Source organism: Platalea leucorodia (assembly GCF_965183815.1).
Source record: "Platalea leucorodia genome assembly, chromosome: 5".
In the NCBI taxonomy this organism is placed as follows: Eukaryota; Metazoa; Chordata; class Aves; order Pelecaniformes; family Threskiornithidae; genus Platalea; species Platalea leucorodia.
The window spans coordinates 67,004,792-67,031,343 of record NC_138827.1 but is presented as its reverse complement, the minus strand read 5'-3'; the positions used below and the strand labels follow the sequence as shown (position 1 = coordinate 67,031,343).

General features: G+C 38.4%; 1 protein-coding gene across 1 annotated transcript in view; it reads left to right on the top strand.

Annotated features, from left to right (window-relative positions):
• COL5A2 (collagen type V alpha 2 chain) overlaps positions 1-26,552 on the top strand; it is a gene marked incomplete at its 5' end in the record, with an annotated part of 80,721 nt that extends 54,169 nt beyond the window's left edge. Inside the window, 32 exons of the mRNA XM_082311444.1 lie at positions 160-267; positions 729-782; positions 1,513-1,611; positions 2,319-2,372; positions 2,877-2,975; positions 3,085-3,138; positions 3,237-3,290; positions 3,793-3,846; positions 4,417-4,470; positions 4,802-4,846; positions 5,296-5,394; positions 6,262-6,369; positions 6,490-6,543; positions 8,352-8,405; positions 8,527-8,580; positions 9,626-9,679; positions 10,506-10,613; positions 10,721-10,774; positions 10,972-11,025; positions 12,145-12,306; positions 12,427-12,534; positions 13,535-13,642; positions 13,802-13,855; positions 14,180-14,287; positions 14,388-14,441; positions 16,570-16,677; positions 17,578-17,631; positions 18,343-18,450; positions 20,488-20,779; positions 21,707-21,894; positions 23,806-24,030; positions 24,905-26,552. Of these exons, the coding sequence (XP_082167570.1) occupies positions 160-267; positions 729-782; positions 1,513-1,611; positions 2,319-2,372; positions 2,877-2,975; positions 3,085-3,138; positions 3,237-3,290; positions 3,793-3,846; positions 4,417-4,470; positions 4,802-4,846; positions 5,296-5,394; positions 6,262-6,369; positions 6,490-6,543; positions 8,352-8,405; positions 8,527-8,580; positions 9,626-9,679; positions 10,506-10,613; positions 10,721-10,774; positions 10,972-11,025; positions 12,145-12,306; positions 12,427-12,534; positions 13,535-13,642; positions 13,802-13,855; positions 14,180-14,287; positions 14,388-14,441; positions 16,570-16,677; positions 17,578-17,631; positions 18,343-18,450; positions 20,488-20,779; positions 21,707-21,894; positions 23,806-24,030; positions 24,905-25,051 (3,030 nt within the window). The 3' untranslated portion in view covers positions 25,052-26,552. The remainder of the gene's footprint in view (positions 1-159; positions 268-728; positions 783-1,512; positions 1,612-2,318; positions 2,373-2,876; positions 2,976-3,084; positions 3,139-3,236; positions 3,291-3,792; positions 3,847-4,416; positions 4,471-4,801; positions 4,847-5,295; positions 5,395-6,261; positions 6,370-6,489; positions 6,544-8,351; positions 8,406-8,526; positions 8,581-9,625; positions 9,680-10,505; positions 10,614-10,720; positions 10,775-10,971; positions 11,026-12,144; positions 12,307-12,426; positions 12,535-13,534; positions 13,643-13,801; positions 13,856-14,179; positions 14,288-14,387; positions 14,442-16,569; positions 16,678-17,577; positions 17,632-18,342; positions 18,451-20,487; positions 20,780-21,706; positions 21,895-23,805; positions 24,031-24,904) is intronic.

Here is a 26,552-nt window from a genome sequence, read left to right as displayed (position 1 = left end):
TGCTGAAAAGCTGCAGTTTTTAACTGTTTCAAAACTATTTTTCTTCCTCCTTTGTTTGGAAAAATGTTTATGATGTTTAGAAGACAGTCTGTTTCGATATACCTGAGGAGTGGTGAGCTTAACAATGATTTAAAAAAAAAAAAATTTTATTTTCACTAGGGCCCACAAGGTCCCCAGGGTCCCATTGGCCCTGTAGGTGAAGAAGGGAAAAGAGGTCCTCGAGGTGATCCAGGATCAGTAGGTCCACCAGGTCCTGTTGGAGAGAGGGTAAGCAATCCAAAGGAATGATATGTCTTGAGAGATGTACTGCTGAACTGAAAAACCTCTTGACCTAACCATGAATTTTCTTAGAGATTTGTTGTGGATGTAGTCAAACTTTATTTTCCTAACAGTAGTTAATACTGTGCATTATTTTTTACACTGGGTATTTTCATTTGTGGATTCAGTGCACAGGATAGTATGCTATGAGAAATGATGGAGAAACCTGCAGATTTTTTGCTTAACCCTGTACAAATGGTCATCTTGCTTTCAATGAGGCTGTTCAATGTGCATGAATGAAACGTTGATATTTTTACCACTTCAAGTGGTAAAAAAAACAAGTTTAAAGTATTGAAGTAAGAAAGTTGTAAGGAGATAAACTGAAGTCCCAAACTGCAGATCTAATACTTTATTTGCAATAAGTTATGTAAAAGTTAAGATAATAATCTTGTATCTATGGCTTTTCCTAGGGTGCTCCTGGTAACCGTGGTTTTCCAGGTTCTGATGGCTTGCCTGGACCAAAGGTAAATGAAATTAAATTATCCATCTTTTATTGGGTCATTTTAAAAATTTTCATAGATACAGATACATAGAAAGAAAGTGGGCCATTAAAAGCGTCTGCTTCTGGGCAAATAGGCAAATCCTCAAAATCACTGGAAGCAAGATCGAAAAGAATTGACAAATACCAAAAAGAGGTCTGAATGTTTTGAGACTAAAATTTTTTGGGGAGAAGTCGCTTTCAATTCCTGTGATGTTCAGCTTTGCTTCCTTGTCCCTGACATGCTCCCTCATGCTGAAATGTGAATAGATAAGAGACCTGTTCTACTACTATATTGCTTTGTGTATTACTCTATAGTAGGTAACTATTTGAAAAATTGCCTTTTCTTCGTGTGTGGTATAGTTTTACTAGACTTGTCCCTTGAACAGATGGATTTATCTGTCTTTGGCTTTCCTAACTACTCTAACACTTTCAGGGAAGTGACTCACATAAGTATTTGTCTAGAGTGGTTTTGTAAATTCCTAAATTCTTGGTAAAAATACAGGGATTCTAAAATTCTTATATAAATTTGCTTTATGGAAGAGACAACTTTTAAGTAATAATTTTGGAAAAAAAAGTAATACTAATAAAAGTATTATTGATTTGGAACTCTGTTTGCAAAAATAGGTCCTTAATAGAAGATACCTGTTTTATTTAACCTTCTCTTTCTGTCGCTGTTCTACCAGTTAACTAGTAGCCCATTGGTATCTTTCTAGGGTGCCCAAGGAGAGCGTGGTCCAGCAGGTTCTTCTGGTCCTAAAGGAGGTCAGGGAGATCCTGGACGTCCTGGTGAACCTGGCCTCCCGGGTGCAAGGGTAAGGAACTAATAGCAGTACGCTATAAACCATGGCATTTTTCATTTTCAAAAGGCAGCAATGAACTTTGCAGAATTAAGAAGCTGTTATACAAGGACAAACTTGTTTCAGTGGGGCTACTTAACGGGTAAAGGCCAAAATACCTGTACTTTTTCCTGCTGATGTTGGGAAGCACAGGTTCCATTTGTCTTTGGAAGAGGGGAAATAGCTGCCCTGATTGAGACCAGCTAATGCAATGGAAGGAAGTGTGCTTGTAAAGCACATAATTGCCACAGATAATATGAATTGAAGGCCAAACTAATTGAAGGCCAACCTTCAATAAATTGGTGATTGATAACTTACGTAGTTGAGTGTTGCATGTCATCTAGAGATTTTTTTCAGGAAAAATATTTGAGGAGAATTTGGAATATCGCAAAAGGAGAGAAAGGGAGCAGCAAGTATAAGATGTGATATAGATTACTGGGTAATGTTGGCAGAAATAAAGATGAGCCTGTGAGAAGCTCAAGAGGTGTAAAAGCAAGAAAAGGGAGAATAGGAAAAGGGAAGATCAAAGGCAGCGGGGGATGAAGCTGTAAAGTGAAGACCTTTGATACAGAGAAGTTTGTACTATAGTAGTAACTGAGCATATCTTCTGGATTTATTTACATTTCTCTATTGTTCTAGAATTATATGTACAATCTTAACACCAATATTATTCCCGCTTTTAGGGTTTGACAGGAAATCCAGGTGTTCAAGGCCCTGAAGGAAAACTTGGCCCCTTGGTAAGCGACACAAAAATCGGTCCTTTCAGTTAATGCCACAGTAATTCAAAGGTCCCAACTCACTGAAATTACTTTTATTAACTTTAGTTTTCTTGATTTCTGAAGGTTCATCTTCTCTTTTAACTGTTCACTTTGGATTCCCAACTCCAGAATTAGTGTAGATAATGTTCCTTTAGTTCTTTCTGTGTAGCAATGTCTGTTGTTTAGCAACTGCTGCAATATTTTTAAACCATTTTGAATTAAATATCTTTTCTAACTGTCTCTTTAAGGAAACAATAAAGGATTTGTACATAATGGCTCAATGATAGTAATTGCGTAGTATTTGATTATATCCAGCAGTAAGGCTAAAGCTATGTCTGCTTTAAAGACATTTTGACTGATAACTGTAGCACCAGACCAGGTTAATGCTATTTTTTGATATATACAAACATTTTTGAGGGGTAAATAGGTTCATATGAATAAATATATTTTTAATTTAATGTGGAAAATGCTTTCTCTCTGCAGGGTGCTCCTGGAGAAGATGGACGTCCAGGTCCAGCAGGTTCAATAGGAATCAGAGGCCAGCCAGGCAGCATGGGCCTTCCTGGGCCAAAGGGTAGCAGTGTGAGTATGGTGTCTGGTACCCAACATCTGTTTAACTTTAAACATTTGCATATATTTTAATGGATGAAAACAGTTTCTAAAAATAGTAATTTGTATTTCTGCAAATTAGGGTGATCCTGGAAAACCTGGAGAAGCAGGCAATGCAGGTGTCCCAGGACAGAGAGTGAGTGTGACTGTTATTTGCAGTGATCACAGAAAATTACACTTTTCTGTTATACATGTTCACTATACAAGACTTCTTCCTATGTCATTTTAATTTAGGGAGCCCCTGGTAAAGATGGTGAAGTTGGTCCTTCTGGTCCTGTTGGCCCACCAGTAAGTCAACTTTTACCACTCTGCCTGCCTGCCAGTCGCTCCATCCATTCACTACTCTTTCTGCTTCTATTTTTATCTATCTTCATGCCAGTTGTTGATTCCAAACAAAAAATCCCAAGAACATTTAAAGAAAAAATTTTCCTAGAAAAACGGGAAGCTTTGTATTGAAAAAATATATATATTAGTAGTCTAATTCCTTTTACTGACCATTACAAAAAAATAGTGCAAGGAGCAAAATTTTCTCATAGTTCACTTTCCTAGCTTCCTTGGTTTCAATGGAACTGAGTGCTTTCCTGTCAGCACAGAATTTCTGGGGGAAAGATCTTAAAGACATAATATACATCTTATTACATCTTTTAGATAGGCTACGTCTTGGCCTGGGGTAAGCAAAAATGTATAATAAATACATACATAATTGAAAATATACATATTCAGAGAGGAGAAAAATTGTGGAGCCTGCCTATATTCCTCTACTGTATACTTATTACTTTCTTTTGTCTAGGGTCTGGCAGGAGAAAGAGGAGAACAAGGCCCTCCAGGTCCTACAGGGTTTCAGGTATGTGCATTCATTTTTTTTTTTTTAAAAAGAAAAAAGTAAACAAACATGTTTTTATCAACTTAAACTGGATAAATTCAGTCAAGTGATGTATAACAAAACACAACTTCAGAACTAAGGCAATGATGTTCAGAATAATCAGTGATACTTAGCTTTCACATCAGCTGTGCACTAAACTGAACTGGCAAAGGCTTAAATATCAGCTCTGTATCCCTTGAGAAAACCTTTGTTGTTTTTCAGTTTTAATTTGGAGATTTTCCAAAGATGTTCCAAATATGGAGCAAAGGAATTGTTTTGATAATGAAATATTAATTAAGTCAATCGCTGTTTATAAAGAACTTTATTTTTAGGGCCGATATGCATATGTCCTACAAATGTTAAAGAAGGGCTGCCATTTCATTTAGAGGGGGGAAAACACTGTGATGCAATATTCATGTAACTATTTTGCTTGGGGATCTCTGAGGGCATACTCTTGTATAATACTACATTCATATTCTTGATGTCTTAGTTAAATCTGGATTTACATAACTTTCTATCATGTTAGTGACCATTTTATTTACTTTTTTACAGGGCTTGCCTGGGCCACCAGGTCCTCCAGGTGAGGGAGGAAAGCCAGGTGATCAGGTAATTTCTGTGTAATTTAACAAGAATTCACTTCATAAAGTAGTTTTACCTTTTCTTCTCTTTGTAATTTAATTTCCCACTCTGTTTCAAAATATGTACGGATGTAGTCTGTAAGCTGTCTGAGAACTGCTTTTGGATAAAATAGTTACTAGAATCTGACCATCTTCTTGGACTGAGTTGGACTATCTCCTCTTGTCATGGACAGATAATATTCAGAACTAGCCATCTCCATTCACAGTACTTTGGAAATGAAAATGTTTCTCTCTAATTTACATAACTATAAGGTTATCAATAATGCTTTCATTCTAATGGTGAGTTCTGTTCTGCTTAGGGTGTGCCTGGAGATCCTGGAGCTGTTGGTCCATTGGGCCCTAGGGTAGGTATTTTCTTTCAGAGTTTAAACATTCATAACAGTTCTCTGAGGTTGAAAGTTGATATATAATATGGACTTTAACAGCTAAAGTGAATATTTGACTTTTTTCCCCACCAACAAAATCGTTGTAAACATGCATATGTTTTAAGATGGTTTCTGTAAAACCTACCACCTTCAATGGTTTTGTAGCTTGTGAAGCGGTGTTGAGTACTAGCTGCTAAATGATTTGATTTACAGCTGTGAAATGAGTTTTTAGTTTGCTGAGCAACATGTTATTTCCCCTACCTTTAACAATAAAAGCATAAATCTGTTTCTTATTTGATCAGTTCTTCTAGAATTTGTTCACAGGCTCTTTGTTCAAATAGCAGTGCTGCACTTATGGTGTATGTAGGATTTTGTCTACCAAAACCGTACCCTGACTTCTGAATAAGTAATAATTTTCCATTTTGTAGGGAGAACGTGGCAATCCAGGGGAAAGGGGAGAACCAGGTACATCAGGACTCCAAGGTGAAAAGGGTATGGCTGGAGGTCATGGTCCTGATGGTCCAAAGGTAAGCTGAATGGACGTTTGTGTTGCTGCAGTGATGTAGTGTATAATTCTGCTCATTTGCACAAACATAAAAGAGAGATATTTTTTATTATAAAAGGAATATCTTTTCATGAAAGGTATCTTGTTTATATAAGGGTTCTAGGAGGACATACAAGTTATTCCACTATAACAATATTAACTTGCGAGATACTTAAATGTTGAGAGATCACATTTTGTATTAATTTATATAGGTCTGAAGTTTAAAATGTTTTTTGTGTTTCTCAGTAGGACCGAGCAAAGCCATTTCTGAACTGCAGAAAGCCCTCTAGCAATATTTTAAGAGCCATGTCAGTTTACACAAAGACACTTGGAAGGGTTGAGTGTTTAAAAGAAAATGCTGAAAACTGCATGCCTGCCTTTCACCTGCAATTGATTTAATTAGGCCTAGGAAGGTCACCCCAAGTAGGGAGTGCCTCTGGTAATGTGGGACCTGTAATACACATGAGCTGCGAGAAGCAAAGAATAAATAAATAAAGCATCTCTGCCCCTGGCAACTTCTACCTGTACCTACTTTGTGTAATAAACCCATGTGGCATCAAGGTCAAGGTAGAAAGATGCTCGAGCTTCTTTTTTTTCTGTTCTCATCCCCGATATGCACTGAGTAAATACGAATGTATTTGGAAGGACTACAGTATTACAACTGAACTTCCTGAGTAACACAATGGGAAAAGAAAAGTATTTGGACATGAATAAAATCCAAATTTAAGAGAAAATTAATACTTAAAACTGTACCACAGGGACTTCAACACAGGCACAGCATGTTCTGCAGCCTAGAGACAACGATACTTCTCAGATGAATAGACAACAACTTCTTCTTTATTTGCTTCAGGGAAGCCCAGGCCCTAGTGGGACGCCTGGTGATCCAGGCCCACCGGGTCTTCAAGGTATGCCTGGAGAAAGAGGGATCGCTGGAACGCCTGGCCCCAAGGGTGATAGAGTAAGTTTATTTCTGTTGCCCTGAGTAAAATCACCTATCTCTTAATACTGCAATTATTCCAGGGTATGAACTACCTGGCATTCAGTGTCATAACTGAGACTTTCTGGGTATTTTCCATAGGGTGGTGTAGGTGAGAAAGGAGCTGAAGGTACAGCTGGCAACGACGGGGCAAGAGTAAGTAAATCTGTCACTCTTTTTAGACATACTCTTCACACACCAGATTGTTTATTGTGCTAGGAGTACTCAGGTCATAGAGTTAAACACTGCTCAACTTGGTGATGTCATGGGTTGGTAGTCATTCTCATTACCTTTACCCTGCAATTTTTCAAATTTTTCAAGATTGCTGTGCACAATGTCTTGGGATGTCTGTGTTCCAAGCCTCTGTTTTGTGTCATCAGTAATGGGAGTTAAGATGTCAATGGAAAGGATTCCCAGTAGTAGTGTGTTGATTTGGGATTCAGCTAAGCTGACTATAGTAAAAATATGAAAAAAGGGCCAGACAGAGATCAGTGGTGAAAAAGAAGACCTTCCAGCTCTGACTCTTGGACTAGAGTCAGATGCAGATGCCTCCTTACTGTTTGGATTGAGTTGCCCACAGTCTGTCCTGAGTTTCACAGGTGAAAATTCCTGTAAAGGTACTAAGCCCCATATGGGCAGTAAGTTGCTGACACTTCTGGAAAGCTTTGAATCTCCTGTGCATAAACAGCATGGCTAGTCTGCTCAAGACATGTTCAAGACATGTTGCATACACTCTTCTGCATAGACCAACTGTCCAATAATCCCAAATGCACTGCGATTGCTGTGTATGCACTGACCATATTTTCTTCCCAGAAGTTATTGGAGTTACTTTTTACATGAATCACATATATCTGAGATTCTTGGGTTTTGCAAACCAGTTGGAATACTAGCTGCTAGGCATTTGGAAATCTGAGGTGCATTCAAAAGATGAGGATCCTGCCTGGACTAAATTTAAGGTTAAAGAGGAAAAGGTTTTGAAGAAACTGTGGTATACAGAAGTGCTAACTTAAAATTACCAGCTATGAGCTGGAATTAGTTATATGTCAGATATTATCCAAGGATACAGAACAGTTCGTAGTCATTGTAAGGCACATTTATAGGTTGCAGTAACTAATGAACAGGTAAAGTAATGGTGAGCTAAATGTACATCCCTGTTCTAAAGCCAGGTATCTGCAGATATCTCTGTTACCTACCACTAGAGCATTGATGGCATTGCAGTATCCTTTCTAATGCCTTCTTTTTTTGTATTTCTCTACAGTTTCAACTAAGTTCTAGTGCAATTTTTTTTTTGGGGGGGGGGGGGGGGGGGGAGAGGAGAGGAATTTTGTAATTTTGTTCAAGACAAACTTGGTGCAAATTTGTGGTACTCTGCTTCTAATGAAAGAAAATTGTAATTGGGATATCTACATATTCAAGAAGGTAATATAGTTAGTGCTGTGGGATCATTATGCAGAGTTGATGGGTTTGGATGGAGAATTTGCAACCTATTTGCCTAACTGCCTCATGAAGAGAAAAGGGACATTTTTGAGGAATTTGCAAGATATAAATGAATCTTCAAAAGTAATGATGGACACTTCAAAATTAATTTAAACAGTTAAATACTAGCATAAAAGAAAGAGAGCTTCTCTGCAAGTGGGGGAAAAGGACTTAAGTTGCTCCTGAAAGAGCAAAATAAAGCCAGGGCATTTTTTTATCATTGGCCTTATTCATAAACATTGCATAAAGGAAAAGATGAAGTTAGTAAAGAAAGAGAGAATGAAGAAAAGCAGGTCTTTTGAGAAGTGGGAGAAGAGGAAATGCAAGTCAATTTTAGATAAACAAGACCAAACAAGTTTTCGGAGATAAAGGACAACAATTCAAAGGAATAAAAAAGCATATGGAAATCGTAACATATGAGAAGTTTTAAACTAACTGTTTTGAAGCATCATTTCTCTAACTTCCTTTCATCTTCATTTGTTCAAAAGGGTCTCCCTGGTCCAATAGGCCCAATGGGTCCAGCAGGTCCCACTGGTGAAAAGGTAAACACATTTTTATTCCATTCCCTACTGAAGTTTCTTGATATTATCACACTTTATTGGCACTTTTGCTACTCATCAAGTAAATTACTTGGGAAATAATAACCTTTAATTTCATTTTAAGGGTGAACCAGGTCCTCGAGGTCTAGTTGGTCCTCCTGGCTCCCGTGGAAACCCTGTGAGTAAACATGTTTGGTTTTTGCCTGACATAAGTTAACAATATCTAACACTGATCCAAACTCCAGGTATTTGTCTCATTTGCTGATATATTTTCCTCTTTTTCTTCCCCTTCCTTTGTAGCCAAAATCTGTAGTTCTGTCTTGATGTTGTGCACTTGCAAAACTATTAGCAGATTTTGTTCCTCTGTCCTACACTTGTTTTAAGGCAAACTTTGCAGAGACTTACCCTCATTTACCTCACTCCTGAACGTATGCCACCACTTTTAATTGTTTAAATGTTTTAAAAGCATGCCCATACCAGATACTACTGTACACGTACAAATATTTAGATGGACAAAGTGCAGAGGTATACCTTAGTTCATCTAGCTATGTTAATTCTTGTCATCTCCCGTCTATTTGTAATTTTAAGGATTTTAAGTGTTGACTTTGATTAGGCAATTAGAGGCACAGCCCTTCTAGATGCTTCATACTGCCTGGAATTGATTATGTTTCTCATAAATCAGAGCAATCTTATTTCCAGTATAAATTGGAACAGCTTCCACCCCTCTAGGGAGTGCTGGAGCTTGGCAGTCTTCAGCTCCTTCTTTTCCAAACAAATGTTGTGTGGAAAGCTCGGTTGAAGCAGCTCATAGGCCATTCTGACCTTGTAGAAGAACACATCTTTGAACTACTGTTTCTTTTTCCAGTCTATCTGATTGGAATGATAGGTTGCATAAAGTATGTCCTCTTCAGCTAATCATGCTGTCTCTGGAAGTGGTTGTGAGCAGAATTTCTCCTACTGCAATTTTAGTGCTTGCTTATGCCTTCCATCTCTAAATTCTGAAAGTTTAAATATAGTCTTGAACACATGGCAAATCTTAATATTGTAGTTAACATTGTTTAATTTGTGATTAAAAGATCATTTGATTCTGATTAATAGAGCAAAAGTACAATCACACTTATGACAGGAAATAGTTAACATCCTTTCTTGTATATTTAACTGTAAATTATATTGTATATAGAAAAACAATTGTTAAATACAATTATTCTAATTTTTTTGACCAGGGTTCTCGAGGAGAAAATGGCCCAACTGGCGCCGTTGGTTTTGCTGGTCCTCCGGTATGTGTTTTGTAACACTAATGAATTTCCTTTAATCATTCTTAGACATACTTAGTTTCCTTCATTATGAATAATACTGCAGTGTCCTGGAACGTGAGGCACATTTTTGTTGCAAAAAGAGCTGTTTCTTTTTCCCGTCGTTATATCAAGTAAAGAAAAGGGCCAATAAATAAGCTAGACAGTTGAAAAGTGGTTTTGTTGATAAGATTATGTAATTGTTCACCAAATTTTGTATTTTCATTAATATGCTATGTTGCTCCTTTGAGATTAAAATGAGGCAAGTTATAAAGTGTCATCTACTGAACATAGTAAAGATTTGCTCCGTGAGTAGTGAAGGCTGGAATGAGTTGATGGACCAAATTGAAGGTTTGTGAGTTTTCCAGCGAATACCTTAAACTTTCCCATAGCCTAAATATTCTGTTTCAGACCTTTCACAGAGTCAGGCACCTGCTTCCCTTGGTGGGAAAAAAAAGACTAGAAAAGACAATGTTATTCAGTCCCTTTTGCTTTTAGGTATGTAATAGCTGCTGAGGAAAATAGAAAATGTAAGGAAAAGATAAATGTGAGCTAGATAAGAAAACATGTTAAATGGAAATACTGACTTCACAGACTGTTCAGAAAATCTCATCTGTGATCTTCTAAAGACTGTGCTGAACTGTTACAGTGCTCTTGAACTGAACCATTAAGCAAATGCAGTGTTTTCTGGGGTGATTTGTTCTCCTGTTATTTTTTGCCTTCTAGAAGTTGCCTACAAAATGACTTTGTTGGGCTGGAAAGATTTGGTATTCCCTGACCTGATGTCTCTTCTGAATATTATTTCTTATAGGGCCCTGATGGTCAGCCAGGTGTGAAAGGTGAACCTGGAGAACCTGGACAGAAAGGAGATGCTGGATCTCCGGGACCACAGGGTCTTGCTGGGTCTCCTGGTCCACCAGTAAGTAGAAATAACATTGTCAGAGAACCAGTGGCATAGGCTGATCTTGCTTATTTAAAATGTTCTGGGTGTTAACTATCACCCCTCTCTTTCTCCTTTCCTCTTAGGGTCCTCCAGGTGTTCCCGGTCTGAAAGGTGGTAGAGGAACTCAGGGTCCACCTGTAAGTAGATTTTATTTTTTGTGACCTGACGGCAGATAATCTAATACTGAAATTTTATGTAATGTGTATCATTCCTCATCTCAGCTTGTTTTTCATGGTCTGTAATTATAACATTTGCTCACTGATTCAGCTGAGAACATTTGAGGTAACCAGTCCTGTATTTCTTTCACTAAAGCTGGCATTAAAATGTTTTTTAGGGTGCTACTGGATTTCCAGGATCTGCTGGAAGAGTTGGGCCTCCAGGACCTACTGTGAGTCAATTGTCATATTCCTCATACATGTGTTTTGTAAACTGGTCATTGAAAACCTGAAGACTAAATCAGCTGGAAAGGTGAAGCAGTGTTTATGGCCTGATGCTATAGAAGAGAAGAGTTTTCCAGCACTGACTTCTGTGATTGCATGCTTACGTCTGACTTCATTAAATAAAACTCATTAGTCTTGGGCTTGATTCACTGTCAGTGTGCCCAAATTAGTGCAAGGCAAAAGCCTTGCATGTTAAGTAGGCTTTGAGCTGTTCAAGCTGCTCTAATGACTTAATTGCTTACAAGAACAAAACAACAACCTATATCTTCCTATACTTTTTACTTTTTTGTCTCTTCAGTGGTGACTGAAGTTAGGAGAGTTTTTGGAAAAGGAAGAAGCCTCTGCTGGGCTATCTCATCAGTGGACTTAGTCATAAGATCCATTAAAATAAATTCAAAACCAAACCAAACCACAAAATCTCTTATGTCTAAACATTTTCAGAAACACTAAAAAAAAAAAAAAAAAAAAATTAGCTGTGGATCAACAAGTGAGGATTCAACTCCATGCAGAGAACTGTGTCACTCTCTTCACGTGTCTTTTAATGTTTTGATGAGAAAAATAGCTTGCAGTCGTTGTGAGTTTATCAAAAGGTGAAGTTTATTGAAAACATAATATACATGCGAAGTCTTTTAAAAGTATTTGAGAAATGAACAAAGGTCCATTAAAACACTATTTTTCACCACGGAAATGAGAAGTTTGAATATGGGCTTTAGCTTGATGATATTGGAAAGAATGGGCAAGGGTGAGTTTTCTAGCAGTACTTGTACACCTCAGGTAAAAAAAAAAATAAAAGAAAAAAGAGAGAAACAAAAAAAAAAAGAGTGTCTTTTAAAGGAGGGAGTTTGGAATTGCAAAGTGGGGGGTGGAGCTTGGACATAATTTGATGAGATGTTTATTTCATCTCATTTATTTGATCATAAATGAGATGATAATAGCTCTTAGCTCATTCACACTTTAGGTCTTCCTTAGAGTATGCGTATTTATAGTTAATCAAAACACAGTCTTTAGAATTTAATTGTCCTGATCAGAAAAGGGTCCAACGTAAGGAGGTGTTTTAATCTTCTTAGGGAGCTCCAGGGCCTGCTGGGCCTATTGGTGAGCCAGGAAAAGAAGGTCCCCCAGGTCTTCGTGGTGATCCTGGTTCTCATGGCCGTGTGGGAGATCGAGGGCCAGCTGGGCCTCCCGGTGGTCCTGGAGACAAGGGTGACGCAGGGGAAGATGGGCAGCCGGTACGTCCTGGTTGATGTTACTAATTCTCCCTAGACCAACTCTAGGCTTGGTCTCATTGTTACTTACACTTATTGCTACTGATATGATAGTAACATTGTTTTATCTTTTGTGGATTTCAGGGCCCAGATGGCCCCCCTGGTCCAGCAGGAACTACTGGTCAAAGAGGTATTGTTGGTATGCCAGGACAGCGAGGGGAAAGAGGCATGCCAGGGCTGCCGGGTCCTGCAGTAAGTAACCACCAAGTCAATATGCCACCAGCTTGGCCACTCTCATTGTCTTTGTGGGATTGAGAGCATAGTACCCCATAGCATGAGGAGAAAGTTGGAAAACTTCAATTGCAGGAGCGAATATAGAGACAATAGTAAATAACTAAATCTCATGCAAATGCATGAGGTGGGAGATTTTGTTTCTGCCACAATGGAAGATCTGAACCTGAATTAAGAGTAAGTGGGTAATAGCATTAAGACTTCTGGGTAAAATGTTCCTACTTGACTTAAAACTAGATCCTTGAAAAAAACAACCCCTGACTCTTCATTTAGGTGCCCAAAGGTCACTTGAATGTGAGTAAATACTCTGTAACTGCTATTTCATAAATTGTGAACTACAGTCTTCAAAATGGCCATTTGTGTTCTCTTTGCTTCCATGGAGGATTTATAGATATTTATTGGAAAGCCTAATGATCCAGGTAATGAAGTCATTAAATAGAGTATTAGTAAAATGGATAGTATGGAGGATCTGCCATTATCACTGGATCCATAAAGTCAATTTATAGTTAAAGTTGGCCAGAAATTATTCCAGGCTAACAAGATTTGTTGCTGTTGAGGCAGACAAAAAAAAAAAAAAAAAAAAAAAATCATGTTACTTGTTTCAAACTGCATCACATTTTTTCCAGAGTCAAAAAGACCTTACCTATTGCAGATAATGCCATCAGACATATATCAGACAAGGGTGTGTGCGCTTAGGGAGTTGCTACTAGGTAGACTAATTTCCAGTGCAGCTACTAGTCAATAAAAGCAACTAACACAAACTGCTTAAAAATACACAGTATATTAAATATATATTAAAAATCTGTCAGAACACTTTCATTAATTATCAGGTTTTGGAAGTTACAAATGTTGATGCTCCTTCAGACTGGATTAATGAGTAGTGTTTTGCAGGCAGATGGTTTTTTGTGCTGTCTTTGTTTTGTGATTAAAATTTTGATATGATATTTCCCATCTCTTTTAGGGTACACCAGGAAAACAAGGTCCCACGGGGCCACCTGGTGATAAAGGTCCCCCAGGACCTATTGGCCAGTCAGGTGCCACTGGACCCGTAGGTGAAGCTGGTCCAGAAGTAAGTATTAGAGCCTCATAACATGCAAAAAAAAAGACAGTCTAGTGGTTATTCTCCTCAACTTGAAGTTGGAGGTGGGGAATAACTTTCTAGTTCTTCTTCTAGAAATGCAAGATTACAGAGCTGATCAATAGCCCTCTTTTTATTCCCTAACTCTAGGGACCTGCTGGTAATGATGGTACTCCTGGACGAGATGGAGCTGTTGGAGAACGTGTAAGAATATATTGTTTTCTTAAGTCACTTCTGGAAATCTCCATTTTATTGTTAATTTATTGTAGATTTTCTCTTCATTCAGTTAACTTGAATGGAGAACTTCTTCTAAAAGTGTATCACAGTTTTGAATAAGTAGTACCTCTCAAAGTTGAGGAAACCTGTCTAAGAACACCTGCCTCCACAAACTCAGACTTGAGTTCTTACAGAAGGAATATCTTTGTAGATTGTAATTGCTAGAAAATAGATTAGCAATGCTGGAATCCTGTTGCTTTTGGTCTGGTCCAGTCCTCTTTAGATAAATAATGTTGAAATCATGTTTTGCAGGGAGATCGTGGTGAACCTGGCCCTGCAGGCTTACCAGGTTCCCCAGGGGGTCCAGGAACTCCAGGTCCTGTTGGCCCTCCAGGAGATGCAGGTCAAAGAGGTGAAACTGTAAGTGAGACTTTTTTTTTTTAATACTTTGTTTATCAAAAATCTATTGTGTATGCTTTTGTGCATTGCTTCACATATCTTCTGTATGCAATCTTTGTAGGGTTCTCGAGGTCCGATGGGTCCCCCAGGTCGTGCAGGAAAAAGAGGTTTGCCTGTAAGTTCTCCATGGGCACTGTGGTTTTATCTGAGATACTTTTTACAGGAAAGTGTAGGAGAAACTGACCCCAAATTAGAATGCTGAACAGGGGTTCAACTTTTAGTGTTCTGACTGCAAGTGGATGCAGGTAGTCTTCTGAGCTGCAAAGCTGTACAAATCTGTTTGAATACACTAGTATTTCTACACTTCCTTTAAAAATACTTCATGGAGAAATAACAAATGCTTTGGAAGCCTCTTTATTTGGAGTGTGTTGCTGTCCAAATGATGATAGGACCTGAGTTAGCAAATGGCTAGAGTCTGTGTTTGGTAATTCAAATAAGGGATAAAGAAATGAATGGTGAACAAAAGGCAGATTTTTAGATAAAAATGGAAGAAATATAACATAGAATCATAGACTCATAGAACATCCTGAGTTGGAAGGGACCCGCAAGGATCATCGAGTCCAACTTCTGTCCCTGCATAGGACAACCCCAAAAATCATACCATATGTCTTAGGGCATTGTCCAATTGCTTCTTGAAAGTCGTCAGGCTTGGCACCATGACTACCTCCCGAGGGAGCTTGTTCCAATGCTCCACTAACCTTTGGGTGAAGAACCTTTTCCTAATGTCCAACTTACAACGCCCCTGGCACATCTTCCTGCCATTCCCTAGGGTCCTATCATGGGTCGTCAGGGAGAAGAGATCGGTACCTGCCCCTCTTCCTTCCCTTGGGAGGAAGATGTAGACTGCGATGAGGTCTCCCCTCAGTGTCCTCTTCTCCAGGCTGAACAGACCAAGTGACTTCAGCCGCTCCTCATGCGGCTTCCCCTCTAAACCCTTCACCATCTTTGTGGCTCTTCTCTGGACGCTCTTTCGTAGCTTCGTATCCTTTTTGTCCTGTGGTGCCCAAAACTGCACACAGTACTCAAGATGAGGCCGCACCAGTGCAGAGTAGAGCGGGACAATCACCTCCCTCGACCGGCTGGCAATACAGTGCTTGGTGCACCCCAGGACACGGTTGACCCTCCTGGCTGCCAGGGCACACTGTTGGCTCATATTCAACTTGCTGTCAAGCAGAACCCCCAGATCCCTCTCCACGGGGCTGCTCTCCAGCCTCTCGTTCCCCAGTCTGTACGTACATCCAGGATTGCCATGTCCCAGGTGCAAAATCTGGCACTTACCCTTGTTAAACTTCATACGGTTGGTGATTGCCCAGAAATCACCTATTCCAATGAAACTGCCTCATTCAAGTCAAGAGATTGTGACTTTAGTCCAAATGGAAAAAAAACCAAAACACATCTTTTTGTGTTACAAATCCAAGCTTGGAACAAAAATTTAATTGCAAACTTGGGAAATTCAAAAGAATGTTGTCCTGTCCCTAAGCAGATGTCATATGAGAGACAGGAAAAGTTTATTGGGTAGTTAGTGATAATGATGCCATTGATAAACTATTTGGAATCTGGCATTGAGAAATTTAGTGTGCAGTTTGGGCTGAGAAATATAGAATTGAAAGCAGAAGCCATTTTTTCCAAAAATTCTTGAATTAGCATGAAAAGTTTGAAACTATCAAAAATACCAGAAATGAAACTGTGATGGTAATAGAACCAAGCTATTTGTACTGGGAAGCCTGAACATTGTTGTCTGTAGTTAGGCAATGTAACTTCAGTTGTACTTTAATCATAGTGAAGGTGAAAAGAACTGTGAGAAGTAAAGATACAACATGGAGGATTTCATACCGAAAATACATTTTATCATTATGAGTCGGCATGAGATCCACAATATTTCAATCATCTCATCTATGAAAATAATTTGCAATATCCTGTAAGGCAAAGAAATTTCTCAATCTTAACAATTTTGTTATGTAAATTATTTAGTATCATTATTACAGGGGGTTTTTGACTGTATTATGAAGCTAAATAGACTAAATTTATCACAACTATGATTAAGCACAACACAATTTTCTGTAATTATTTACTTATTCTTTGGTAAAAAATTAAGATTCTTGGAGCTGCCCCAGCATCGCCTTCTTTCTAGCTTTAGAAGTGAAGGAGGTCTAAATGCAATGTCTAAAAGCAAATGAGGGGTTTTTGAGTTTGGTTTTTTTTTTCCAGTTCAGAATTTTACATTTCATCACTGATATTTACAGGGTCCCCAAGGACCTCGTGGTGACAAAGGTGACAATGGAGATCGAGGTGATAGGGGCCAGAAAGGACACAGGGGTTTCACTGGGCTTCAAGGTCTTCCTGGTCCTCCTGTAAGTTGTTCTGTTTTTACTATAATTTTATTTCCTTCATAGTTAAATAATGTATCAGGAACATCATTATTTAAAATGAGAAAAAAGCAAACGAGTTATTTTTTTCCCACAAGGTGTTTGCGAGTGGCCTGGCTGTCTGTACTTGCTAATATTTTTAATGCAATTTTACAATACTATTGCCCGATGAGGTAAACCTGTGCTTCGCAAGATCTGTGTTCTACTCTTGTTCCATTTGTGCCAGTCCTGCAGTGACCGATCACTGGCAATCTATGACCTGTCAGCACAAGATGATAACAAAAGTTGATAGTTTCAGATAACCACATTAGGGTGTGAAATGCTTTTTGCTAGTGTTTGAACTCTTTACAGTTAAGGAATCAAATGCAAAATCCCATGAGGACTGTGATAGTATCTCTTGCTAATATTTGCAAGAACTTCATGATTTCAGTGGCAATCGAATGGAAATGCCATGCAAAACTTATTTTTTTTTTACATTTGTTCACTGATCCTGTGCAAGAGCTGGAAGTTTCAACATGCAGGAAAAGAGTCAACAAAAAAACCCAACACCCAAATCATCTTTCCACTCCATAATAGTGTTGTCAGTTACTCTTTTGTAAGCCAGTCTGATTCTAAATGTCATGAAAGCAAGGCTTTTCTGCAGAAATAATTATATATAGCCGAGCACCAGTAAATTCTATTAATCTAAATTGTGATTACAGTTGTTACTCTGTGGCAAAAGAGAACAATAGAATGAAAATGAATCGTAAGAGGGAAAGGTACTACCCATTGTTAATGTGTATTATAATCCAATTCATACAGACTTGTGTATATCACACACTAATCTTCAAAACTAAAGGAATATGCTTTAAATGTCATAATGATACGATAATTTCTTCTTTTTAGGGTCCTATTGGTGAACAGGGCAGTCCTGGCATTCCAGGCCCATTTGGTCCTCGGGTGAGTGTAATGTTTCAGGTTTAAGGTTTTTCTTGCTTGTTTTTTTCCACAATCAGATTTCTATTTCTGCTTCACTTTTATTTCACTGGCTTTTATTGACTTCAGTATCATGTGGTGATTACCCTACTGTCTTTTGCTGAGAGACATTACTTTGTTTAATATAGTAAAGCTTTGACATAAGTGTAGTTTATAGCTAGATAAAAAGGTCAGTTCAGAATAGCTACAGGGCTACAGTCTCTTTTTACAGACACTTTTGCTGCAGCTAATGCAAAGCCATATATGTGGCAGCTCTGCTAATTGCTACTCTGCCTTTCATACCCCCATGTATGTCATTCATCCAAAAGTAAAGGAGAATCGTGACTCCCTTGGATGTTCCCAAGTGACAGTATATCTCTGAGTCCGTATACATGTGGGTGTACAGCAGCTACTCCAGTCTGTGTAGCACCTGGAATTGAACCCACTTAAATGGTTTAGGAAAAAACATACAGCTGATCCAAGGTATATTGGCTGAGGTGATTGACTTCAAAAGTACAGCATTGAAACTGCTTTCTTACTTTGAGAGAAGAAGAAAAAGGGTGATTTTTAAAAGTTTGGTGATAAACACAAATAATTGGATTGCTTCCTGAAAAGATATTGCTTGTAAAGGGCTGTTTTGTATAACTTTGTTATTAAAAGCTAAAATACATTCCTTCTTTCTCTTATATTTTCTAGGGTCCTCCAGGTCCAGTCGGTCCTTCTGGCAAAGATGGAAGTCCCGGCCCGCTTGGGCCAGTTGGGCCTCCCGGTGTTAGAGGGAGTGTAGGAGAAGCTGGACCTGAGGTAAGTTAATGGGAATATGGAGGGAAAAGGTTACCTTCAAATAATGAGATTTTTTACAGTCCATTGCATCACTTTCTCAAGCAGCCATGAGTTCAAGACAAATTGTAACATTTGATACAGTTTCTGCAACAAATAGCCAGGGTAACTGTGTATTGAAAGGGCTCATTTCTTACTCATTTTCATCTTCTGGACCTGTGACGATCCCAGTTTCATCCACCTATGCTCTCCTTAGGCCAGCCTGGGGCTACTTCTGCAATTAGCTGACTGGATCGTGCTGAATCTGCAGTTCAACATGGCTGCCTGGCAAGTTGGGTCCTAAAACCTCAGGCCTAAGCATAGGTCAGTAGGTGTATCTGGAACCAGCAGTAGTACAAAGTCAGTAGGCCCACAGAGGTGACACTGAATTAGAACAGCCATGTGACTGATTGCCAGGAGCATACTCCATCATGCCTTGCATTAAGGAAATCCTTCAGTCCAAATGAACAGCCCAAACTCTAACACTCAGCTCAGCTGACCTTCAGCCTGATCTGAGGTTTACAGACATCAGCCATGAGCTGATTCGCAACTAGTGAAAAATAGTTTGACCATTTTGGAAAAAGTGCTAAACCTTTGCTAAACACCCCAGGCATATTCCACATTTACCAATTTGCAGTTCTCTAAGTCATAAAACGTAAATTATGCTATCCTAAGGAAGACAGGTTAGAAAATTAGAGGGATTTGAGAAAAGGGCCATCTGGGTGATCACAGGAAGAATTAAAAGACTGGTATTGCTTATTTTGGGGAAGAAGTGGAAGAGGTGAAATAAAGGTGGAATAAAATAATGGGGAAGACAGAGAAGGCAGTTTCTGCTGTTTTTCTGTCTTGTAAGACATGGTGTTTCCTGTGTTTATCATGTGCTAATATTCACCCTACTTCATTTGAATTTCTGCCAACTACCAGTATCTCCACTTCTGCCGAGGCACCAAGACTTGAATGAATAGTCTGTGGTAGAGCGTAAGAATGTAATGTGTATCCAGATCCTTCATCTGTGTGATGAGACTGTACAAGAAATATCACATACCGGTAACTTTAGTTTTGCTTTCCATGATGGCTTCCTGCAACTATAAGTTGGAACCACAAAGCGAGAAATAAATAAAAGTTAAGATTTCATTTGTCAGATGCAGCATGCATTAGTTTGAGTGTGTGCTCTGTAGTAAACATTTGGAGCACTAGTTGTGACTTCTGAAGTAATCACTCTCACAGGAAATGCCACGTTCTGATGTACCATCTTACGCACCAGAGCATCAAACTTACAATGAAGGTATGCTACAGACTTTCTGCTGCCAAAGAAGAGCTGGCAGAGCCTGCAGGTGGAGATATGTTTATTAACAGATACATTCTGTCTCAAGACTCACTTACCTCCCCAAGTGTCACAATTCAGGTTGACAGAAGGATCTCACAGCGAGTCATTCAGGAAAGCATACGTAGTCAGGAAAACATCTGCTCTGCCAAGTAAGGATGATGTAGATTGTGTCTCACATACCTCTGGCCGGAAAGCTCAGCACTGTGCAGGATAAATGTAAAGATATTTCTAGTGCCAAATTTTCCATCATGGCTTTACTAAATTGAAAATGTGCCTGAAGCATCTCAGGGGAAGTAGGAATTTTAAATTGCTCTCAAAATCACTCACAGCTGTTGGGAATTTTAAGAAATAAAGTTATTAGGCAGGGATTTGAACCAGGAGGGACAGATGGCTTAAAAAGTGGAATAAGGAGGCCATTCCTTGATGACTTTTTCCAGCTGTTAAGTCTGAAATTAGGAGTAAGAAAAAGTTGAGCAAGGTATTAAAACAGGTAGAGAGGGCATGAAGCTGAGAGAATACCTCACATGCAGTTCTAACCCCTGTTCCTGGAAATGTGTTTATCTGTATCTGTATTTTCCCTGCGCATTAGGGTGACTGGCCGTGAAGTTTTGCTTTTTTAGTGGCTGGCTTTGCTATCATGTTGCATAGTATTTATTCTGCTGTGCATCTGTTGCCTTTTTTTTTTTTAATCTTAGGGTCCACCAGGTGATCCTGGCCCTCCTGGCCCTCCAGGACCTCCAGGCCATCTCACTGCTGCCATTGGTGACATTATGGGACACTATGATGATGCTATGGCAGATCCACTACCAGAGTTTACTGAAGATGAAGCAGTCCCAGATGACCATAATAAAACGGACCCAGGAGTCCATGCCACACTGAAGTCACTGAGCAGCCAGATTGAGACTATGCGCAGCCCAGATGGTTCAAAGAAGCACCCAGCACGGACTTGCGATGACCTGAAGCTGTGCCACCCATCCAAGAAGAGCGGTGCGTATAAACGCACCATCTCCTTTATGTACCATATGATTCCTTCTTATTTCCAGTAGATACTTGGTCACTGGAAAAAATGTGTAATACAGATTTTGATGGTCTAAATTGACATTCACACTAGGAGTCTGAAAACTTCTTCTTGCCAATGAAGTATATATTCTAATGTATCCCATATTTATTTATTCAGTATTTATTCAGATGTATTTTAAAATCTGAAATATTTTATATTTCCATGGAACACTACTTCTGAAAGTGTTTTCACCATGGAGTACCGCTTACATGAGGACACAGCTAGGGTGGTACACCAGCTGTGAATATTTCCTTAATTGCTGTTAGCTCAAAACGTTACCTGTGGGCTGATAACCTGTGAGTGTTTTCCATCCAGAATTCTCTGCTGCTGCTCCATGGTGGCAATTTGTAGGTGGTAATGCACTAATGTGCCATTTAGCATTTTCCCTAATTTATATGGATTACCAGTGATAAATCAGAACAGACTGGAAGGTAGAGATAATTTGTGGCAGGCCTTACCAGCTTTTTCCCTGTTTCCTGAAACTTTGCCTCCAACATCAACATTAGGAGGGGCTGCCATTGGTTTCTCTTATGTAGGGAAAACTGTCTTCTAGCCATTGTGTGTTCTTTATGCACTTGGAGCATCCAGAAACTTTGCAATGGATTTAAACAACCTTAACCTTAAACAACTTGCAAGTCTGCATTCCCCAGTTTTGAAATACTAATCAGCTTGTATCTTGAAGTAACATTATAGTGTATACCTGATGCACACATCAAAACATGCATCAGATTATGTGAAATATATGCCTGTTTTCCTTGTGTTTTGTACTGTCATGACATACTTTTGCTTATATCTCCCCAGTTATTTCAAGAACCCTAATAATGTAATGCAATTACATTTTATTTTCTTTGTAGGTGAATATTGGATTGATCCTAACCAGGGATGTGTTGAAGATGCTATAAAAGTATATTGCAACATGGAAACTGGAGAGACCTGTATTTCTGCAAACCCGTCTACTATACCACGTAAAACATGGTGGGCCAGCAGGTCATCTGACGTAAAGCCCATTTGGTATGGCCTTGATATGAACAGGGGATCACAGGTAACTAAATATATTTAATGTCAAGAACTGACTTTTGTGAAACTTGTTTCCTTCTGGTTTAGAACTTCATCTGCTATTCTGAGCAGATTCTGCTACAGTCAGAACAGTATAACTATTGATGACTGGCTTATATGCAACTGGTTGTTATCATACAATAATTATAGGAAAGAGCTGGGAGAAACAATACAAGTGCATCTAAGGCAGGATTGGCTATAAGTATACCGTTGCTGGAAGAGATTTATTTCTCTTGATCCCAAAAACTTCTTCTCTAGCAGTCTACTTCAGTAACTCACTACCCTTGTCCTTAAAAAGTATACTTTCATCTTAATATATGATTTAAATCACTGCTGTTTTAATTGAATTCTACCCTTTTTTTCCAAAAGCTCTTCACTGCTAAAAAATACAAAGCTTACTTTATTAATCCTCTCAGTTAATCTGTTTTTTAAAAAAGTATGGTTGTTATCATATACGTCAGAACGCTCCATGCCGAATGCATCAGTCTGCAGGCAGACAAAAATTCCACTCTTAGCTTTCTGTCGGGTTTTCCCTTTGTGGTAACTTCTAAAAGCAGGCTCAATGATCCTGCCAAATAACAGAAGTTTATGCTATGCAAAGTATATAACTAAGTAACAAGCTTTTGCCATTTTTATTCCTAGTTCATCAAATCAAAAGCACAGAAAATATTTTCAGTTGTTATTTCACAGGAAGGAATTAAATATCTTTAAAATAAGTATTTGGTGTGTAAAAATAATAGTGCTGTTATCAGTTGGATTCCTGATGACAGTTCAGAACCTCAACAATTGAGAACAGATGTGTTATTGATTGCTTTTATTGAGATGCTCTCGCTTATTATTAAATTCAGGAGAACTTGCCATGACCCAAGATGTCACAGTTGACGTTTAGCTGCCTGCAGAGCTACACGTAGGGTTTTTGTAAGTCAGACGTGCTTTGGAGGAAGAAATTATCGTCATGAATACTATAAAAGGGTATTTCATTTTTGAAAACACTGTCAGATTTGATAACTAACAGTATGAGCTGTGTAATAGTCATGAGCACTCCTTACAGATTCTAAATAATAAACATGTCTGAGATTGCTGAACAGAGATAACATGTTTTGTAAAAAATGACAGTGTCAGTGCATAAGACTATTTTTTCTTCACCAGTATCAGAGAAACGTATACGTTTTTAGTCATTTGTGACTTTTTTTTTTCCCCCAAATGATTCACAAAGCATGAATAACATGAAACCTGCACAGATAGGGAAAACATCTCAGGAATTTTAGAATTTTGGTTATTGGTAGAAAAATTGGTTCTGGTTTTTATAGAAACAGTGGCACATGGTAAAATATTTTTCAAACCTCTGTGTAAGTTAATTAGTTGATAAAGTCCATATGCAAATCTATAGTTATTTTTATATAGTCAAACTTTCTGACTGTTTGTCATGCTTCTAAATACAATAGAAAGCCTACAGAAAACAAGCTGCTAAAGTTGCAACATAGCAAGTACACTGTAAAAGGGGTTTCCGTGCTTGACATTTCTTATCTAGTTTGAGGTTGCTCTAATGCACTATTTCATATATAAGGTTTAGCTCTTATTGAATCCCTTTCTGAAAGAAGGCAGAATTAATTCCAGAACTTGGCATGTCTGCGGAGACCCAACTGCCTTTCAGTTGTTCAGCTGCAAAGCTTTACAGTCAAAATTCTCCAGAACGGTCCCTGCTACAGGATGCCTAGGTTTCTTTGTCCTCAACTGGCAGCAAACGACAAAAGAAACCATTCTTAGATTTTATGTAATAGGGCTCCTGCTAGTCATGTCTGGAAAGGGTTATGATAATGGCAGGTGTTTCTAAAATTCATGAACTATTAATGAATTTTCATGTAATGTATGTTGATCTGTTTCTTTATCTTCACAGTTTGTGTACGGGGATACAGCTGTCACTCAGATGACATTCCTGCGCCTCCTATCAAAGGAAGCTTCCCAGAATATCACTTACCTTTGTAAAAACAGTGTTGGGTACATGGATGACCAGACTAAGAACCTGAAAAAAGCTGTAATTCTGAAAGGGGCCAATGACCTGGAGATCAAAGCGGAGGGGAACAGCCGATTCAGATACACTGTTCTGCATGACAGCTGTTCTGTAAGTTTGAGGTTTTTGTCATTTGTTATGGAGACAAAGGACTTTTGTCTTTAATGGTTTCAGTTCTTCCTTGATTTAGAAAAAAATCCATAGAATGGGGTAATTAAAATGCTGCAGAATTTCACCATGAATTGTAGAAGTAACTGATCAAATAGGTATTTTACTACAATTCTAGCTTCACATAATAGAAGCCCGCAATAGAGGATATTTACAAATTACTAGTTATTAGTGAGCATACGTATCTTGCCATTTTGCATTTTCCAGTATTTGTGTACCTCTGTGTGGAGTCACACAGAGGGGTCAGATAACCTCAAGCATTTGTCTGCCAGATGGGTAAGATTATTGCAGCGATACACTGGAGGAAACGCATTGGTACTGTGACTGACTGAGTTGGAAAGGAAAATGTTCCCCCCAAAAATTCTTAGTGGGCATAAAAACCAGCAAGTAGTAAATCTTTCGTGTTCATTAGCATTCTCAGCCAAGTCCAAGATACTGGCAAAATATTTCTAAAATTAGTTTTCCGAAATAAGTTAGAGTACGCTCTGTGCTCTAAAGTAATATAGCCCAAGAATATGCGTGCAGGCACATATTAACACACAGAGAAGAATTTCATAATATAAAGAAAAATCAGTCCAGCTCGAGGGGGAAATCCTGCTGTGTCAATCTGACGGGTCTGTTCATCAGTGTAAAAGCAAGATATATACATTTTAAAATAACCAAGGTGCAGTACAGGCGGAGGTGTGTTGCTTAGTGAAGATACAGTGAGATCCTTCCGAACTACCAGACGACTGACTCGCCAGCTGGAATTTAGGCTGTTTCTGACGTGAGCTCTGGCCTAAGTTTTTCTTTTTTTTTTTTTTTTTCTCTCCTCCAGAAACGTAATGGGAACGTGGGCAAGACTGTCTTTGAGTACAGAACACAAAATGTGGCACGCTTACCTATCATAGATATTGCACCGGTGGACATTGGTAGTACCGACCAGGAATTTGGAATTGAAATTGGGCCGGTTTGCTTTGTGTAAGAGGAAGGGGGGAAATAAACACACTACCCAGCAACAGCAGCAATTAAACACGTGAACTTAGACTGATTGAAGTTAATCCTGAGACTCTTGAAGTAATGGCTGATATTGGATCAGCATTGTATATACGGTTCTTTTTAAATGCCCAGCCTCCTTTTGAATATTTATTTTACTTACAAACCTTCCGTTTTAAATGATTGAAACCAACTTTTTAGTACAATTTTAAGAGGATTGATGACCACCTTTTAAAAGTAATATGAATCTTTTTCCTCGCTTTTGTTTCAAATTATTTTGACATTTACAGGTATTCAAAATAGATAGTTTTAATGTGGGACTATGTAAAGCTCTAAGGATTATTTCTTTTGCTTTGATGCATACTGAATAACAGAAAAGTAGAGCACTTTTGTGAACCGTTGGCTATATTTCAATCATACCTACTTCCTCAACCCCAGTTTGTCTTCCTGTGGTTGCCAGTATGATAGTCATGAACAGAAATCTATGTCTTCTGTAGAAGAAAATCTCTTCAGACAAGATCATCTTAATTTGGCATTGTCTTTCCTGCACTTTCCTATGTAATAGTCTGCTCAGAAGAGTATTCTATAGCCATGATTAATTTATGAAATAAAAATACTACTGGGGTAAATATGAGTTTTCAATAGGGGTGTCCCATATCTTAAATTTTAAGGCCAGACTTCACTTCTCACAATGTATCTGTGTAATTCTATTAAATTGTCCTTAATCTTCAAAATACATCTTAAACCCAATACTTGTTGATTTTCCAATACTTGCCCATCTAAGAAGCCATTACACATCAAATTATACAGATGTCTTATATACGGTGCCAATTTATGTACGTTGCAAATCATTCACATGTATACCAGACCAATTGCTAATAAAGAGAAAGAAAGTTTAAAAAAATAATTATTTTTAGCTGACATCCAGACATGCATCACCAGTAATTTGACTTATTGGCCTTGAGTTGTCAAGGCAAGAAAGTTCCATCATTTTTTAGCATGAGCTACCTCATCTCTGGAAGTTGGGATGCATTTAATATTCCTATTTTTACTTTAGATGTTAAAAGGTGCTACGCTTCTGTTGTTATTTCAAGAAAGGAGATAGGCAGGGCAAAAACAGCAAAAAAATGATGGTGCTAAATGACTCTGTAGAAGGCTGATGAAATAAAGACACCTACTGTCTGTCATTTTCAGAGCTTAGCTGTTAGGCTTATGGTGTTTGAGAGAACAATGTTACAGTGCATTTATTTGTTGGTCATACAGTATATAGAATGTTTTGTACCACTAACATGCTTTATTTTGTGAAGTATGTGGGTACAAACTTACTTAGGTTTTTTTGTTTCTTTATTGCATCTGTGCTCTCCACGTTTTTTGTTTGTTCCTTAAAAAAAAAAAAAATAAACAGCTGGGGCCATCCCTAAAGAAAGTCATGCACATAGCTTTCTTCATGTATCTTTGCAAAGCATTTAATTAAATACATGCTTCTCGCT